General features: G+C 46.1%; 1 protein-coding gene across 4 annotated transcripts in view; it reads left to right on the forward strand.

Annotated features, from left to right (window-relative positions):
• The window catches only part of PLD1 (phospholipase D1), a 422,898-nt gene that overhangs the window by 293,532 nt on the left and 109,576 nt on the right, over positions 1-19,790 (forward strand). For all 4 annotated transcript variants that reach the window (XM_085635446.1, XM_085635443.1, XM_085635445.1 and 1 more), the window contains 2 exons: positions 753-969; positions 19,306-19,434. In XM_085635446.1, the coding sequence (XP_085491572.1) occupies positions 753-969; positions 19,306-19,434 (346 nt within the window). The remainder of the gene's footprint in view (positions 1-752; positions 970-19,305; positions 19,435-19,790) is intronic.

Raw genomic sequence — 19,790 nt, forward strand, 5'->3', positions numbered from 1 at the left:
CCTCTGGCTTACTTGTTATTATTCCGAATGCCTTACAGCATGCTTGGATCTGCACTGCCCTCAAATCTTATCAGAAACCTGCAGAAATTCTGTGGCATATTCACATGGGCATCCACCGTAGTCTAAGCTCTTTGAGCATAGGGAGTGCTTACATGCATAATCAGGAATGCAAATGTCATGCTGAGGTTCTGTGTATGATTACCATTCTTGTGAGAAGGAAGACCAATGCATCATGCCTTACACTGAAGAGAAATGATCACCTTTCTTCCCCAATACCAAGTTATTCTTAATGGAAACCAGTGTTCTCTCCACTTGTCTACACTCTGTAAAGTATTTACATTGTTCACTGTATGTATGTTGAAACAAATATGGTAGGTAGAGACGGTATCCATTCTGGATGTTCCCAAACATTTACTTTAATCCCATAACATCTTTATAAATCCCCAGGAGTCACTAGTAAAATCTAGATCCCATGTCCTCTATTCCAGTTATGTTTTCAAGCAATCTAGCCCTCTCTTGCGAACTGAGGGCCACAAACCTCACAATACACCAAACCCAATTGAATCCCAGATGACTAACAAAGTCTATTGATGTACCTCCCACCAATGTTTTTAAAAGTATTCATGAGTTGCAATGTTTGGCACTTTTCCAATCAGATGAATAATTACATTGATTAATCAACCTAGTTAAAGTAAGTTGGGGATAAGCAAGTTTTCAAAAGTAACACCAAATGATTCGTCTTTACTTTTTAGTTTTCTTCAGCATCTATGCAAGCTTTGAATTTGGAAATAAATGATGATTCTAGAACTAAAAGTTTAAAGCAGAACAGTGTCGAGGATGTAGTGGACTTGTCAAAAATGAGAGGAATAGGAAAATCCAAAAAGTTTGCAAAATTCAGCCTCTACAAGCAACTCCACAAGCGCAACTTGCATAATGCGGACAGTGTCAGCAGTCTTGACAGCGATTCACGTAAGTATCACTATTGTCTTATATCAAATATGGACATGTATATTATTCTTTTAGATGTTTGATTTAATTAAGCGCATTTAATTAAACACTTAATGGGCAGGTATTTTTTAATATTTCAGTTTAATTTTGTATGGTCCACATTTCTAATTCATTTGTATGTATTACTTACAAACCCTTCCTGAAAGAATTGCCTTGAAAATAAGCATGGGATCAAGTCACACCTAACTTGGGTATAACAGCCAAAACGAAAGTGTTGTTCTCATGTGAGAAACAAAGGCATCTACATTTCAGTTAAGTTGTTTAAAGTGGCATATTTGTCAAAGATAGTGAACAGTTCTGCTGAAAATTCTTCCGGCAAATGTACATTAAACAGAAACTTCTCTCCAATGTTGTTGCTACTACTATTACTACAAGAAACACAAAAGCCATATATCTGCCCTGCGTGGTGGGAGGATCATGTGTAAAGCTCATGCAAATCTTGTGGTTCAGTATAAATGGGTGAAGAAGAACTATCGACCAATAGAAGAGAAGTGCGTCTGCAGGTGCTCTAGGCAGTCGGAGTCCATAGACTATCTTTAAGAAGCCAGTATAACAACATACATGGAACAGAATGAGGTTATTTATTTTCTAAACCGTATAATACTCACTAACACATACAGATATCTCCAACCCGGAGATATGCACAGTACACACAATACTTTGCATAGAAATCACGTGAGAAGCACAGAATACACAGTGGTCCCCATGGGGAGACCAAGCTATGTACGAAAATAGTGGTATGCGAACTACGACTCTAGTCAAGCCAATACTCTGAGGACGTAGAAGTGCCTGGGACCCAAGGAACCACCCAAGGTAATTATCTAGAAGCCCCACGGATTTCGTGTGCAGTGTAGGAACACAACTGCATTCTCTGTACAAATCAACGTGTAAGTCGCTGTTGCAATTTTAAAGAAAAAGGACCTTTTCCCAGTGGGCCCTGAAGAAACCCAGTGGAAGTCAAGAGGTTGGAGAGCCACCCCACCCGTGGATACCTTAGGAACAAGGACACCTGCACCAGAGTAGCTGGGTGCATAGGTGTGAAGTGGCGTCGGAAATCGCCGTCGAATCCAATGGAGGACTTCAGAAAGATGCCGCTGCTGGGGAAGGTGAAAGTGTCCGGTGGAACCCAAAGGTGAATCCAGGATGTGAAGAACCTGCAAGCAGAGTCTATGCCACTCAGGAGTAACCAGGAGGCATGGAAGACGAACGCCCACCAATGTCGGGTGCTGCAGGAGAGCTGACGGTGACCTTGAAACTGCAGCTGTGTGGACTAGGTGACGCTGTGGAAGACCAGGAGCCGTTCACAAGCTGTCCCACGTCGGATGTCGATAGTTGAGGGGTCGGTGTCCAGCGGCAGCACCAACAAACCTTGGGAACTGTAACCAAGGTGGAAGTTGAAGGAGGTGCAATGTCAGGACCAGCAAGGTCTAGGAGGCTCGCCACAAGCAGGGGAGTCAGGGCAGGCCCTGAGCAATCGGGGGAGCCCAAAGAATTCAAAGATGACCCTCGACAGGACCCATAGGCCGGAGGCACTGCAGATGCAAGCAGACCTCGAGCAGCTTACCAAAGAAGCAGGCCCACAGTGCAAGCAATGCGGTGTGGTCGAAGATTCTGGTCACTGGAGATGCTTGAGGTTGGGGCTACTTGGAGCCTGAAGATCTTGATGGAAGGAAGGTAATAAGTTTTTGCAATGGCAAGTCGACGCAGTGCACAGGGGTTTGGTTCCTGCGGCTCTGACAAGGGATACTGGCCTCAAACTTGGTGAGAGGACAGGGCAGGCCTCGAGGGATATGATGTGAAGAACCACCACCTGTGTTGCTGAGCCTTTTGGAGTCCATGGGAGCCTAGGATCAGCAGACCAGTCAGCTTAGTTGTGGTACCTGCAGATGCAGGGAAGTGACTCCTTCACTTTAAGTGAGATTATTTCAGGTTGTCTTGGATGCCCACAGGCCTTGGAAGGTTTCCGGTAATGAGCACAGGCACGGACATTGCAGCAGACGAGCACGGCGAAGAGATCATGAGCAGCAGGAGTTTTTCCGGTTTCAGTCTTGATGCCCAGAGTGAAGTCCAGCGAGGTCCAGAGTGCCCAGATCGTCGAAATTGAAGTGGTGTCTGAATTGAATCGTGTCCCATGACTAATCTAGGGACCCACCCTAAGGTAAGCCCTAAAGTGTCTGAAGGAAAGGGTTGGGCCGATTCAGGGTTCACTCCCAGGGGCGGGGTTGGACAGTGGGTAGGATACTCCCATGTCCTTTGTCCAGTTTTGTGCCAGAGCAGGAGCCAACGGATCCCTGAGCTGGTTTGAAATGGACTATGCAAGGAGGGCACCAAATGTGCCCTTCAAGCAGACTTAGTGGTGCTGGCAAGCACTCCCACCCAGCCCCAATACACGAAACCCTGTCTGGGAGGTGGTCACAGGATATCTATTGTTTTGCCTTCCCCTGCTCAAGTTTGGCTCAGCAGCAGGAGGGCAGAATTGTGTCTCTAGTTGGCAGCAGCCATATTGTGCTGTCTGGGTTTAGAAGACTGGTACCGGAAACACTTAGGGCCTAAAGGAGGGCCTTTACAGTGCATACTTCCTAGTATGATTCCAACATGTTTGATACCAAACATGACAGGGTTCAGTACAGCGAGTTTCGAGATGGTCATCGCGTAATGACGCGGTGCCCTTGTATAAGTTATATGGCTGTCTCACTTACATCATGGGAGAATGGACTCGGAAGGCTGTAGTGGTGTCCTGCTCATGCAGGGGCACCCTCACACTTGGAACCGAGCACCCTGCCTTGAGGATTGGATAGGCCTGCTGCAGGGGTGACTGACAGGTTTTAAGTGGAGTGACCCTAGATATAGGGAAAACTATATCTGACGTAAGTGGTACTAGGACCAGCTTACACAGGCTGCAATGGCAGGCCTGTAGTTACAAATGTAGTGGTCTCCCATGGGTGGCATAGTACAAGCTTCGGCCCCTGGAGGACTCCTGGTGTACCTATGACCTGGTTACCCTAGTACCATATATTGGGACTGATAAGGGTACACCAGTGTCCAATCTGGGATGTACCCAAGTACTTACCATAACAATTTAGGGGAGAAAGCACAGCGACTGGGGTCCTGAATAGCAGGAGCCCAGTCAGACTATCAAAACAGAAGAGCAGCAGGCAAAAAGTGGGGGGAACCATAAAAACAGAGCGTACTTTTCTACAATTATGTATTGCAATTTAGTTACAAAAAACGTTACATTTATTACAAGAGTTAACTTCAGAAATGTAACATTGTTGGTTGAAAAATGAATTCATACCCATCTTAACCCCTATAATACACAATGGAGACTGAGTACACCAGATCCCTCACAAACACGAGATCAAGCTTTTAACCACTGGACAGCTAGGCCTTCTAGTTCGGTAAGAATCCTGCTTCTTTATCTTGTATATTTTCTGTCTGTTAGTTTCTTGCTCTACCTTCAATGATGCCAGCTGGAGAATATCCGATATAGGGCCAGATGTACGACCATTTCTTTTAGCACCCCGCAATTTGTGACACATTGCGAGTCGCAAATTGTGAGGCGCTAAATGAAATGTACAGCAGTGTTTCAATTATTAATGAGCCTCTCGCAATTTGCAAGCCCATTGGGATTGGCTGGCCTTCCCAGGGATGGTGGCCTACTGGGCTCAGCAGACCACCATGTCTGGGACTGCTTTTAAATAAAGCAGTTTTTTTTTCAATGCAGCCCATTTTCCTTAAAGTCACTAGGACCACTGCCTGCCCTTAAAAAAATAATTTTACATGCATTTGCAAAGGGGAAGGGGTCCCCTGGGGACCCCTTCAAATTTGCAAATGCATTACCACCTACTTGAAGTAGGTGGTAATTGCGAGTGTTTTGCAACTGCAATTGCGGTCCCAAAACATTTGTACATGGTTTTGAGACTCGCTATTTGGAAGGGAACCCCCCTTCCAAATAGCGAGTCGCAAAACCTATTTAGCGAGTCGCAAATAAATTGTGACTTGCTAAATGGGCTATGTACATGGCCTAATTGGTTTGCAAACCAGTTTGCGCATGCAAAAACGGGTCGCACATCTGGCCCATAGATCCTTAAAGGGACATCCCATGTACAATATATTACTATTGTTGATGTGGTATTGCTCCATGGATTTTGATGAATTTTGAACAACATTACTTTGTTAATTGGTTTGACTGAAAATTATAACCATTTAAGAAGATAGTTAATCATTAGACCAACATATGGTCTTAAAAGTTTGATTTTCTATTACACTGTTATACATTTTGTAAATTTGTACGATTGAATGTTCTTTTTGATTTGTTCTTCAAAATCATGTGCTAATTGATCCCTTACCCCAATCTTGAACTATATATTTGATAATGTCTGAAAGATAATGTAGTCCTGAAGATCAAGGTTGCAAAACAAAGTAATACAGTAGTCAACAGCATTTATACTGTCTACTGTTCTGCCAATTTGGAAGGATTTATTCCAAAATAGATTAATTATTTTAGTTTTGGACTATTTTTATTGAACATGAATCTTGCTTTTAATTTTATGGACCATTATTGCAATGTCCATTGTGTATTATACGGATTAAGATAGATATGAATTAATTGAAACATTCAACCAAAAAGGTTACATGTTTCCAGTTAACATTTGTAATAAATTAAATGATTTTTTCAAATTGAATTGTAATACATGATGAAGCTTGAGTAGGGTTTATTTATATATTCTTTTCTAAATGTATATTTTTTTTGAGAAATAAAATAGTTTTGTCTTTAATTATTATGTTTAGAGTAGTCTGTAGATGGTCATAGGTCTAACTACTGTAGACAAAGCTTGACCAAAAGAGTCACTTGAATATACATGAGTTTTAAGTTGATCTTTTTTAGAGTGCTTATTGAGGATTGTTAGACTTGGCTTTTTCAGCGGGTTTACCCCCAGACTTTTTCCTTTTTGGCCTCCTGTTTTAAACCCTGTTTTGTTGGTTTTAGAACTCTGGGCACTTTACCACTGCTATTTAGTGCTAAAGTACATATGCTGTGTGTGTAAATTGTATTATGGATTGGTGTTTCCATGATTGGCATATTTGATTTACTCTTAAGTCCCTAGTAAAGTGCATCGAGAGTGTACTAGTGGGCCTGCAGCACTGATTGTGCCACCCACAGAGGTAGCCCTGTAAAGGTATCTCAGACCTGCCACTGCAGTGTCTGCGTGCAGTTTGTAACTGCCATGTCGACTTGACAAGTGCACCCACTTGCCAGGCCCTAACCTTCCCTTTTCTTACATGTAAAGCACTCCTCAGGTAGGCTCAAGGTACCTTTGTGGGCAGGGTGCTGTGTGTGTTAAAGGTAGGACATGTACTGGTGTGTGTGACATGTCCTGGTAGTGAATTACTGTGTATTTTGTTCTTCACTAATGAAGGGCTTTCTATCCCATATGATGGAATGGGAGTTTACTTATAACATCTTATAAGTATATCTTCCCATTGGGTGGAAAGCTGGGGTTTAGTATGCCTGAACTCGGAATATAAAGTAAAGATGATTTTTATATTGTGTGTTTGAAAATAGCACATTTAGAAATGTTCTTGCTTAGCTATCCTGTGTGCCTCTGCTGGTTTGTGGATTGACTGCCTGGCTTTGGAGTAACAGGGGCTGGGGATGGGGGGGGGGGGGGGGGGGGGGAGGGTTGATGTGTGGCCTGCCTTTCCTGAATGAGTCAGGGCTGGGCTGATTAGACCTGGGCTGCATTCAGAGTAGTGGGAGAAGTTTTCACTAGCACCTGAATAGGCCTGGTCTACATTTAGAGTGGTGTGAGGAGATTTCCCTTGTGCAATGCTGTCTCCACCTCCTGCCAGGAAGCTGGACCAGAGAAAACAGCACTGGTTTTGTCTGAGCACAGGGCCGCTCTGCACCAAGAAAACAAAGGAATCTGCTGTATAAATATTGGGGCCCAGACCCCAGTGTTTTAGATAACTGCTGAACTAAGGAACCTGCCAGGAAGAAGGGCTGGAAAAGCGGTCAGGAGGAACTGCCACTTTGCTGCATGCTCTGATGTGTTGTCCTGTTGCTGGCTGCTTCTGTGTTGGGCAGGGAAAGGACTGGAGTGTACTTTCATCATCCTGGAGTCAGAGTTTTCCCCTAGGACTTGAAGTAGAGCTTGCTTCCTGTTGGAAGTCTCAGGGATAGAAAAGAATTCAGAGAGAACTCTTTTTGTGACCAAGAAGACTGCCAATAAGAAGAGCTGGAGAAGCTTTGAGGAGGAACTACCACTTTGCTGTGTGCTTTGCCGTGTTGGCCTGGAGTGGCTGCTTCTGTCTTGGGGATTGAAAGGACTGGACTGAACTTTCTACAACTTCTTTGTGTGAGTTTCTCCAAGGGTTTGAGGTAGAGCTTGCCCCCTGTTCAAGAAGTCTCAGTAACAGCAAAGACTTCAAGTTCATCTGTTACCAGCACTGGGGACTGTGTTTTGTGCTGCAACAGAAGAAAAAACAACCAGACGCCGTCAAGGACGCCACTGCCTGCTCCGTGTCCTGAAGGACTGCAGAGTGCATCACCACACTTTGCACCACAACCCTGGTCCCACCGACAACGCCACCGAGCCGCTGCTTGCACCACAACCTGTGGACACTGCACTCTGCATTGCCTCACTTCACGCCGCCGCCCTTGTATCACTGAAGACGCCACTCCATGCCAACATCGATGCTGCTGCTTGCATCGTGGTTCGAGGTCACTGCTCGTAAGTTATCAGATGCACCGTCCTCATCCTGCATGGTGTGTTCAATATTTATAGGGATCAGGTCATGATTCTTCAGATACCGTCACTCACAGCTCCATTCTGAAGAATTTTAAGAGAGTACCCAGGATTTCTAGAACTAAGCAGTTTTTCAGGCCACAACATTTGTGAATTTGTTGCTTTTTTGCATAATCCCCCATTTGCTGCACCATTTGCAGATTTCACCCAAAAACATTTTTTTTATCACCAGTGGATTAAACGTTACTAACAATTTAAAATTAAAGCTCCAAAAGGTGGTTCTGCAGATGGCAGACCCTTTGCAAAGATTAACTAATTACCTTTCAGTTACTGACTGCAGTATTCTACAGCTTGACTTGGAACTAAGGAGTTTCAACTTTGCCCAGGCAGTACTGATTGGTGATGAAATGACAAAAAACATCACTAATTGTGCTATTTTCTGTTGCATAATTTACTTTTCTTGCCCCATAATTATGTCCAACCGGTTGCTAAATGTGACCCTCCATTTCCCTAAGGTTGTTACAGCCTGAATTGATACCCTTATTATGAGCCCAGGAAATGGGCTATTATTTCTTCTTCCGCAGAGATACAATACCAGGGTTACTGGGAACTCCTGAGTGGGAAAACACAGCTCAGTGCGAGTTTGAACCGGATGCTTCACTTAGAAATGTGGAAATATTGTGGGAATCTGAAATTCCAGGCTGATTACCCCTTTAATTCTTCATTTTGCCAGCAACTACAGGTGAATGTGAACAGATCTGCTGTGTTTCAGAGGATTTCATAATCCTCCTGTTAACAGCCCCCTGGAATTAAGTAGTCACTCATAATGAGCTCCTAAGTGGGCTGGTCCAAATCACAGTCTGCTTGTGAAATTGCCACTACTGTTCCTCTGATTTAAGAAACTGTTGGGCATAGTTTTGTTAGGGCTGAAGTTCATAGCTTATCTATGCAACATATCCTTCGATTTAAATTCAAGTTAATAGAAAGAACAAGTTGTGTAGTTTATCTGTGCTTCTGATGATAAAGAATGATGCGATGAAGGAGATTGTAAGGTAAACTCTGTATTTATTTTGCATAAGTGGTACCATCATAAGGCTATTCATTCTGTATCTGTGGTCATGCAAGATTTGTTTAATCAAGGGATAGGTAGAAGTAGATAAGTAATTAATTGCAATCTGTCTGGGATATGATGGCATAATTATAGGATGAAAGTAACTAAGGGGCCTATTAGGAAAGTCCGCCCGCCACCCTAGCGGGGCTGTGACCGGCCGCCAGTGGTGCGGCGGTCCCGCACCTGCAATTAGGATGCCACTGTGGCGGTGGCATCCTCTATTCCCAGCATTCTGGCGGGCGGTGCTCACAGCACTGCCAGCCACAATGCTGGGAATGCATGTTGTGCATTGTCATGCACAAGGTGACAGGCACTGCGTGGTGCCTGCCACCTTGTCCGTGACAATGTAGGGGGGGTACCCCCATGTGCACCCACCCCCAATATCCTGGGGGCCCGCAATGGGCCCCCGAAGGCAAAATCTGCATGCCTCCTTTCCGTGGCAGCAACGCCGCGGAAAGACATGCGGATTTTGCCTTCGGGGGCCCGCCGGAGCCACGGAAAGGCTGCTTCCCGCACCCATGCTACTGTGGATGGCTGTGTCTAGCAGACACCGCCACCATATCCAGACACTTTTCCGCCCGGTAGACTGGTCGACCAGTGGAAAACCGGCGGACGGTCTTTCCGTCCGCCGGGGTTCCCCCCGCCATACTAATATGGCAGGGGGAAATGGGTGGCGGGTGGGGTATGATGTAGGGCGGATCGTCACCGCCATGCGGGCGGCATGGTGGCGATCCGCCCTACATCATAATAGACCACTAAGTGTCAAACTCACACTTTCAAAATAGATAGGGAAAGAGATTCCTGTGACACCACATAAAGTGTAGAGGGCTAGACTAGACTAACTAAACATAGTAGTTCTTTTCTTCAAAGGAAATTCAAATCCTTAGAGGGAAATTCTCATTATTGCACCCAGACCTACTGTTAGAATCAATCTGTTATGTTAGAAGTGGCCAAGTTATAAAGATGGAACACCCTAAATATCTGTTCTTTATGAGACATCATCCTGATGGGTGTTCCCAGTCTTCTGTGTCATGCTCACACACAACACGCTGTTCAGGAGATGGCGTATCTCAGGTAAATCATGCAGCAGAGCAACATCCAATTTCATATTCAAAATGCATTGCAACCATGCCTGGGTTATGAAGATCAAGCCTACAATTGCAAACAAATTGCTACATTGGCTAGTGTAGAAAATATACTGTAAATGATTTAGGACCTGAGATTGTAGTGGATTTGAGCTCAGTCCTCTACCAGCTATTTGCAGGTGTTTGCTTTAACAAATATGAAAACATAATTGATGGCATATGTGAGCTGTTAAAAAGCATTTGCACTTTCTACAGGCTATGAAATCTCTTACGTCAGGCATTCGAATGCCCTCCATGGCTTACATTTCCACATGAAGATGTGCTATCAGTTGAGCATATCTGAAAATGAGCTCACTCAATGTAATGATGGTGAGTCAAGGCAGATGATGTCAGAGATGTTGGGTGTTTTGTTTTGTGGTCACAGTGAGTTCAGTGGTGTTTCGTGACTTGTTCTATATATTAGAAGTTGTCTAATGCCTCATTTATATTTGTGTGGTGTCATAATAATATTCACAATAGGTTTCCAGTGGTGTTCTGTAACTTGAAGTATATGGAAACCAAATTAATGTCTATAAGGCATTTCTTCACACTTCCAATTTCAATAAAGATCTTTTTTCATCCAAACAATGCCAAAAAGTTCTAAATCGACCTCAACTAGATGCCTCTTTCTGTAGCCAGCAGTAGTTCTCCATGCTATGGAGGAACATTAAAAATTAACATTTATTCTTAAATATAGGTACATTTATCTAGTGTCTGAGGAAGTTTTCAAGTTTTTTTTTCTGTATCGTCCTATTTGAGCTCATGGTATAATTTGGCTGTTGCTTATTGAGATTTTAAAATGAGGACCTGTAACCACAATGTGGGACAGGATTGGCGGGTATAAGATAGCAAAACCATTTCTTTTTCCGTTTGTCCTCTGCAGAATTTTCTTTAAACGGTCCCCATTTTCAATCGAGAAACATTTTTCTTACCATGGTCAATATGACTTTGTATGATTTTTTTCATAGTTTTCATTTAATAATGAGATTCTAGTTTTATTGCTCTTTAAAGATGCTTTATTTTACATTCACTGTTAATTTATTATCTGATTTTCAGTTTGAGAATTACAGAATTACTCCATCTGACTTGATACTCTAGTTTGCTGTTTGGTCCAGGTCTCTACTATCTGTTGATTGATATACACCATGCATATGCTATATCATTGTCCATATAATATGAAGAGCACTTCATCACATTTTGACATTTCTATTCTTCAGATAAATAACCCCTTAATCCTCGTTTTAGATTTAGACTTGAAATACTTTTTAGTGTGTCCATTAAAATTTGTTTTTCTGTAAAGGGACATTGTAATTTATTTACTTTAAGAAACTGCACATATAATTAAAACAATGTGACATCCAGCTTAATGCTAACCCTCACGCTTACCCTAATCCTAATCTTTCTTAACCTTAACTCTCAAACATCCTAATATCACCGCTACATTCTTATTTGTATTTTGTATTTCAAAATTAAACACTTCCTCTGTTTTACCTAGGCAATAGTTCTTTACCTAAAAATGTTGAAAATATGCATTGTTTTCTACTTAATAATAAATAAATATTTATTTGGATGTGATCACAACCATTAAAGATTTTTTTTTAAACATGGTAGAAAAAACATCATTACAATTGATTAAAAACACAGTGCAAAGCAGGAAGGTCCAACCGGAGTGTCTTGATTTAGTAGCAGCCCTCAAGAATTTTGTGACTACAAAAGAGTATGGTCATTAGCCCCAAGCTGCAAGTGCATGAGTGCTACATGGACTAGTCTAAACTTCATAGATTTTAAAAAGGGCTGAAGAAACTGTTTCCTGGGGTAGCTCAAATATTTACATAGGAGGACAAAGTGTAGGGTGTCCTGTAGTGACCCAGAGTTGCAGCCACAGGGCCCTCAAACTTTGAAGGAATAAAACCACCTGAAAGAAACACGTTAGTTATAGATTCCTTACCTTAGAATTACCCCCAGGCATCAGATTGGATCTGGAAAGTTTTTTCGCCAGCAGTATCTCGGCGCGTCGGAAGGTGGCACCGGTCGGCTGTGTCGACGGCGTCATGGTCGCCGGGATGACGTCACGGCAGCTACTTTGACGCTGCCCTCGCTCACTGACGTCGGTTGTTTATTTTTCCGCGCCAGCCAGCGCAGATCCTCAGTCATTTTTTTACTACATTTTTCTCTACTTTTGTCAACGTCTTGTTTCGAGTTTCTGACTATGAGCAGGTGCACAAGGGATGCCCGGGTTTAAGGCCTGCAGTTCCTGTAACCGGCTGATGTCGGCCACGGATCCGCACCGCGTTTAGCTCTTTTTCTTGGAGCGTGACCTCAAGTAGTGCTCCGACTGTCGGTTGTTGACGCTGAAGGCTTTGCGGGAGCTGTCCCGAAAGCTGCTTGAACGCCGACAGTCGGTTCCGCACCGTTCGAGGTCCCGGTGGAGAGGGAGGTTGCGGACCGGTTGCGGAGCCATCGCCATTCCGACATGTCATCGAAGTCTTTGCACTCGGGGTTGGGTAAGTCGAAGCATATGAAGAAGTCGAAGAAGCATAGTCGATCTTAGACTTCTCCTTGTCAGTCAGCCGATCCGACGAGGTCCGCTGGTGGTGCCCCACCCGCCGCTCCGTTTGCAGAGCCCGACAGGTCGACTCCGAGCTTCCCTCCCTTTCTGGGACCGGAGCGACCTCTCCCAGCTTTGTACATTCTATGAGGCGATGCATGCCATCTTTGGGCAGACCGACCCCTCCCGCACGCCTTCGAGCCCCGCGGACATGGTTGGGGGGCCTAGGTCTTTGCCGGCGCCCCAGGCCTGGATCCGGATCGGCGCCGGTTGACCTTACTACACCTCCACCGGCACCAGTTCCTTCGGCACCACTACCGCGTTCTGCGCCGGTCGGCTCCCCAGCTGGTGTCGACCCCGGCCTCCATCCCGACGTGGACACGGAGCCAGACCGGCGTCGTCCGACGCCGGATCCAGCGCCGATGGGTACTTTTGTCCCTGTGTTACACCATGGCCATTTTCAGCCTGTTTGGCAGTCAGAGGAGGGTGAGGAGGACTGGGAGGGGTCAGGTGACCTTTTAAGTGACCAGCTTGATAATGAGCAGGACTGGAGAGAGGACCTGGGGATGCCAGTGGTTTTGACACTTCACCCGACCTTGGCATGTTGTCTCCTCCTACCGTGGCTATGGAAGTGGGAGCGTCCTACGCTGTGGCGTTTCGTAGGGCGGCCGAGGCTCTCAACCTCAAGCTTCCTACGTGGCGATCAGGACTAACCTCCTGACTGAGGTGCTTCAACCGGCGGTGAGCTCTTCGGAGCCCCGGTTTACGTTTAATGAGGCCCTCACAAATGTCCTTTTGGGCATGTGGCCCAAGCCCAAAACGGGGGCTCCAATGGACAGGATGATCGCCTGACGCCACCGCACGGCTCCGGGCAACCCCACTTTCCTTTCCCAACATCCCACCCCGGAGAGCTTGGTGGTCCAAGCCTCCACCTCCAAAAGCGCCCTCCCTACCACTCCACCGGAAAGGGAATCCAAGAAGCTGGACCATCTTGGCAAGAAATGTTCTCTTCTGCCAGCTTAGGACTGCGGTCCATAAAAACTGCATGTCTCTTGGTCCGGTATTCGCTCTCTGTGTGGGATACGGTGGTGCAAGTGCTGCCTCAGTGTCCGGAGGAGGCCCGGCGTGCTCTCCCAGGCTGTCGCCGCCTGGAGAGATGCAGCAAAGTTGACAATATGTTGTGGGTTGGACACCGCAGACTCTCTGGGCAGGACCATTTCAATGTCTGTAGCTCTTCGCCCCTACGCCTGGATGAGGTCCACTGGCTTTTCAGGGGATGTCCAGAACACCCTGATGGACATGCCCTTTGATGGCCATAGCCTTTTTGGCGACAAGGAAGACAACACCCTAGAGCACTTAAAGGACTCACAGGCTACGGCCAAGTCCTTGGGCCTCTCCACCCGTCCGGCGCAGTCTGCTTTTCTCCCCTTTCATGGCTACGGAAGGAGTGCCCCGCCACGTCCCACTCAGGGCCGCAGCAGGTTACTCCGCCTTTGTGTGGCCGGGGACGTGGAAATAACTGTCGAGGTTCCGGGCGCCAGCGGGCGGGCCAGTCCACCAACCCCCCCTCTGCAACAGCCTCCAAACACTCCTAGTCCGACCTTTCAGGCCCATCTAACGCCAGTGGGCACCAGGATTCTCCATCACCAACCCCACTGGTGCACCATCACTGTAGACAGGTGGGTTTTGTAAATAGTCCGAAGGGGCTGCTTCCTTCCCTTCGAGACTGCCCCTCCAGCCATGCCACCGCGAAACCACTGCATGTCGGAGGATCATCTGGCCCTTCTCCAGCAGGAAGTTACGGCTATCTTGGCCAAGGGAGCCATCGAGCGCGTTCCTGTCCCAGAAGTAGGTTGTGGTTGTTATTCCCACTACTTTCTGGTTCCCAAGAAGGACAAGGGCGTGCGTCCTATCTTGGATCTCAGGGACGTCAATTGCCTCCTCCGGAAGGAGAAGTTCAAAATGTTGACGCTTGCTCAGGTCTCATCTTCCCTCGACCCGCAAGACTGGATGATAGCGTTGGACTTGCAGGACGCTTATTTTCACATCCCCGTCCTGCCGGCCCACCGGCGTTACCTGCGGTTCACGGTACGCCACGAGAATTTTCTGTTCACCGGGCTGCCCTGTGGCCTTACCAGCGCTCCTCGGGTGTTCACGAAAGTGATGGTGGTGGTCGCAGCTCATCTGCGCAGATCAGGGGTATCAGTCTTCCCCTATCTCGATGACTGGCTGTTGAAGGCGGGCTCGCCCCAGGCAGTCGTCTCCCACCTTCAGACTACGGCCGACCTCCTGCATATGCTGGGGTTCTCCATCAATGTGCCGAAGTCCCATCTGATTCCCTCTCAGAAGCTCCTCTTCATCGGAGCGGTTCTGGACACGTCGCGGTTTCGGGTCTATCCTCCCGAACAGGGAGTCCGGGATATTCAGGCTATTATTCCGATCTTTCAGCCTCTGTCCCAGGTTTCTGTCAGAATGACACTGAGGCTGCTGGGCCTCATGGCCTCCTGCATCCTGCTGATAGATCATTCCAGATGGCATATGCGGGCTCTGCAGTGGGACCTGAAGTTCCAGTGGGTGCAGCATCAGAGGAATCTGTCCGACTGCGTCCAGATCTCGGAGGGCACTGCTCGACAACTGCATTGGTGGATTATGAACCGGGATTGGATCAATGGCAGATCCTTCTCCCTTCCCCAACCAGGCCACACTGTGGTGACGGATGCCTCCCTTCTGGGATGGGGTGACCACATGGAAGAGGCGGCGATCAGAGGCCTCTGGTCTCCGGCGGAGTCCAGGCTTCACATCAACCTTCTGGAGCTCCGGGAAATTAGTCTTGCACTGAAGGCATTCCTTCCCTCTGTCCGGGGAAGAGTAGTGGAGGTGTTCACGGACAACACCACCACCATGTGGTATTGCAACAAACCGGGCGGGGTGCGGTGGTGGACCCTGTCAGGAGGCATTCCGCCTCTGGACATGGCTGGAACATTTAGGCATTTCCTTGGTGGTTCAACACCTGGCAGGTTCTCTGAACTCCAGGGCGGATAAACTCAGCCGCAGGTGGATGATGGATCACAAATGGCGTCTTCACTGGGAGGAGTTGCGAGTTCTCTTTCAACAGTGGGGAGAGCCTTGGTTAGATCTATTCGCCACCGAAGAGAACGCGCAATGTCTACATTTCCAACGCGCCACTCGCTCACAACACTTTTCGTCGCAAGTGAAGTTGCAGTCTGTTGTACGCCTTTCCGCCTATACCACTTCTGCCCAGAGTGCTGAAGAAGATCAGGCGTGACCGGGCCCAAGTCTCTCTTTTTGCTCCGGATAGGGCACGAAGAGTCTGGTATCCTGAGCTGCTCAACATGGCCATCGATCCTCCGATCAGACTGCCTCTTCGTTGGGGTCTTCTGTTGCAGCAGCAGGGGACGGTCCTCCACCCAAACCTGTCCAGTCTACACCTCCTTGCGTGGAGATTGAGCGGGGGCAGTTGACGTCTTTCGACCTGCCTCCTGAAGTCTGTGATGTAATCTTGGCAGCCAAGCGTCCCTCCACTAAGACGGTATACGCCTGCAGGAGGAATACATTTATGGCATGGTGCACAGCAAAGGCTGTGGCTCCCCTTTCTGCCCCTCTCTCTGAGGTACTTTTGTTCCTTCTCTCTTTGGCACAGCAGGGCTCTGCTCTGGGCACAGTCAAAGGCTACGTTTCGGCCATATCTGCCTTCCTTGGGCTGCTAGATCAGCCTTCTCTTTTCAAGTCCCCGGTAGTGAACCGTTTCTTAAAAGGCTTAACACATCTTTTTCCTCCAATCCCTTTCGTTATGCCTCAGTGGGACTTGAATCTTGTGCTCACTTATTTGATGTGTGCTCCCTTTGAGCTGCTTCACAACTGTCCTTTACGCCTCTTAACTCTTAAGACTGCTTTTCTGGTTGCCATCACCTCTGCTAGAAAGGTGAGTGAGCTCCAGGCCCAATCTTCGAAACCTCCTTTCTTGTTGGTTCATCCGGACAAGGTGGTTCTCAGGACCCGTCCATCCTTTCTTCCTAAGGTGGTCACTGCCTTTCACATCGGGCAGACCATTACTTTGCCCACCTTCTTTCCGCCGCTGCATCCTTCAAAGGAAGAAGAGAGGCTCCACCGCCTGGACCCAAAACGGACGCTCTCCTTCTTTCTGGACCGCACAAAACAGTTCCAGGTGGCTGATCAACTTTTTGTTGGCTACGTGGGTGCAAAGAAGGGTTGGGCCATACACAAACGCACCATTTCTAGGTGGGTTGTCTTGTGTATTAAGGCTTGTTACTCTAGCTAAAAGGAGCCTCATTCCACCAGGGCGACAGCAGCCACTACTGCCTTGGGAAGGGGAGTGCCTCTAAATGACATCTGTCAGGCAGCCGCGTGGGCATCGCTGCAAACATTCACCAAGCACTACTGCCTGGACAGCCAAGTCCGGAGAGACCGCTTCTTTGGCCGTTCTGTTCTCCAGGATTTTCGGGTGTGATCTTGGTTCGCAGACCCTCCACCGGGGTTGGTATTCTAAGGTAAGAATCTATAACTAACGTGTTTCTTTCAGATGCAAAATTTACTTACCTTCGGTAACAATATATCTGTAAGAAAGACTAGTTGGTTACAGATTCCTTACCGCCCCACCCATCCTCCCCGTTCTCCGAACTGATTTCTAGGGTTAAGGACATCCTTTCAGGGCCCTAGTTTTGTGCACCAATGGTCAGTGTCTTGCATGGCTCTGCTTTTCTGGTGCGTAAAGTCGTGTACAGAACTGACATCATCATGTGAGCGCGGCGTCTAAGTAGCTGCCACAACGTCATGCCGACCGACGCCACCTTCCGACGCACAGAGGTACTGCTGACAAAAACACTTTCCGGATCCAGTCTGATGCCTGGGGGTAATTCTAAGGTAAGAAATCTATAACTAACTAATGTTTCTTACAGATATATCGTTACCGAAGGTAAGTAACTTGTGGGACGGGGACGCCAGGAGATACGGGAGCTGATTAAATCTAAATCGAGTTACTAAAAACCTGTTGCGAGCGCTTGTGAGGATAGAGAGTTAGTTCTCCATACCCTGCACTGATTTTAGCAAGGCATACACTCTCACAGCTGGTTTCAAAAGCTCAATGTTTTCACGATGAGCAGCGGTATGTTTAAGAAACAGCTGCTTTACTGTTTTGAGGTGCTAGTATTTTATTCAATATTATGGAAGCTCGTATTTTTCTTTATTTTCACACTTTACTACAAGGAGACTAATGAAATGTATTTTGCTTGAATTTAGTGCAGATTCTTCGCACATCCAATACCTGGGTGTCGGTGACCCTTGTTTATACTCTCTTAATACTCCCTACCTTACCGAATATTAAGCTAATTGATGGAATCCATTATTGTATTTGGGGCCTAATGTACCACCATTGTTACCGGTCACAATTGAAAAATCAGGCTGTTTTCAACTGCTAAAAAGGGTTGTAATATGTACAAACCTGATTTTGCGAGTCGGAAACCTATTACCGGCTCGTGAAATAGGGTTTGCGAGTCGCTATTAGAAAGGGGGATGCCTAAGGCGTCCAGTCCTAATAGCGGGTCTCAGGGGGATGTACAATTGTTTAAAGCAATCGCCACTCACAAACTGAAAGGGGTCCCCAAGGGACCCCTTCCCCTTTGTGTTTTGCAGCGAAAATATTTTCCCACTGCCAGCCCCTAAAAAATGAAAGGAAAACTTTTCATGTTTCACTTTTAAAAGCATCCCGTTTTCCTTTAAGGAAAACTGGTTGCATTTAAAAAGAAAAAAAAAAAGGTTGCTTTACTTGCAAAGCAAACACAGACTTGGTGGTCTGCTGTCCTCAGCAGGCCGCCATCCCTGTGATAGTAGCCCATTCCCAATAGGTCACAAAATGCAACCTGCCTCATGAATATTGGTGAGGTAGGTCATTTGCAACCCCATTGGGAATCGCTAAATGTGTCTGAGACACATTAGTACGTTTGTTTTGCAAGATGCAAAAAAATCGTAATTTCTGACCCGCAAAACGGAATGGACCTACATCTTGCCCTTGGTTACATCTCCAGTCCATTTTACTTCCAAAATTGCCTGAAGCCCTTTTTTGGATCCATCTTATTGGTCATATTCGAAGTTTCTAACTTACAATCAGACTTTAAAATGTCTTATCCTACAGCACCATACACATCAGTATCTTTTGGTTGTCCTTTTCACTTTGTCAGTGTGTAATAGATGCTCAGAGAACGCTTCAGGCATGTAGATGCCTCAGTAAAGAAGTATGGAGCATATTTGATGGCCACACTGTTCTGATGTTCTGCCCTCTGTCATGTTCCAAGACGATTATTAGTAGCTCGAGTTTAAGTCAATTTGTTTTAGTTTGTTGTTGTTTTTTACAGCAATAGCTAAAGACTAGTTCTTTTTTCTACCCTGCTTGGTAAAATCATATGCAAATTATTTAAGTTATGCTTTATCTACTGCAAAAATATTGTACATTCTTGAAGCATTTTGTAAATAGAGGTTTTCTAATAAATACATAAAGACTCTACTTACTGCTTCCTGACTGTAAATAAACCTAATTCTGTAAACTGAGCCGAGGGTCTACGGTAGATACTGCATCACTTGTATCACCAATAGTTCTTCTTTTATTTCCTGAATGATACTACCTGGTCTTTCTGTATTGCCAAAAAGGAAAATAGAAAAAGCGCATTTTCAGTTATAATATTTGACTATTTATCCTACCTTATTTTGTGTCTCTTTCATACCTGTTTGTAGATAGGGGATCTATTCGCAGCCTGCAGACTGGTGTTGGAGAGCTGCTAGGGGAAACCCGGTTTTGGCATGGCAAGGACTATTGCAACTTTGTCTACAAAGACTGGATTCAATTGGACAAACCTTTCGATGGTAAGGACATCTTTTATCTGTAAGACAGTTTCCTGCAGAGCAATAAAAATCATTAATTGAAACCGCAGTGTCGCTCATGCACAAAAGTCTTTGCATCCACAAAATCAGTGCAGAAGGCGTTGCCCTGAATGCACAAAAAAGCATTATGTTTTCAAATGGGTATTACAAATTCCAATACAACCACTGCGATCCCTTGTAAATTGAAAAGGTTAGTCAAGGGGTGGTGTTTTCCTTAGCACTTCACGAGGGAATGCTAGAAGACTTTGCAATATTGTTTTCAGTTGCAAACCATGAAATAGTAGTACAAAGTGAATGCTCTCACAAATTGTCACCTTAAACTTGGATTTAGCAGTCTG

The sequence above is a fragment of the Triturus cristatus genome, chromosome 11 (genome assembly GCF_964204655.1).
Source record: "Triturus cristatus chromosome 11, aTriCri1.1, whole genome shotgun sequence".
NCBI lineage: Eukaryota > Metazoa > Chordata > Amphibia > Caudata > Salamandridae > Triturus > Triturus cristatus.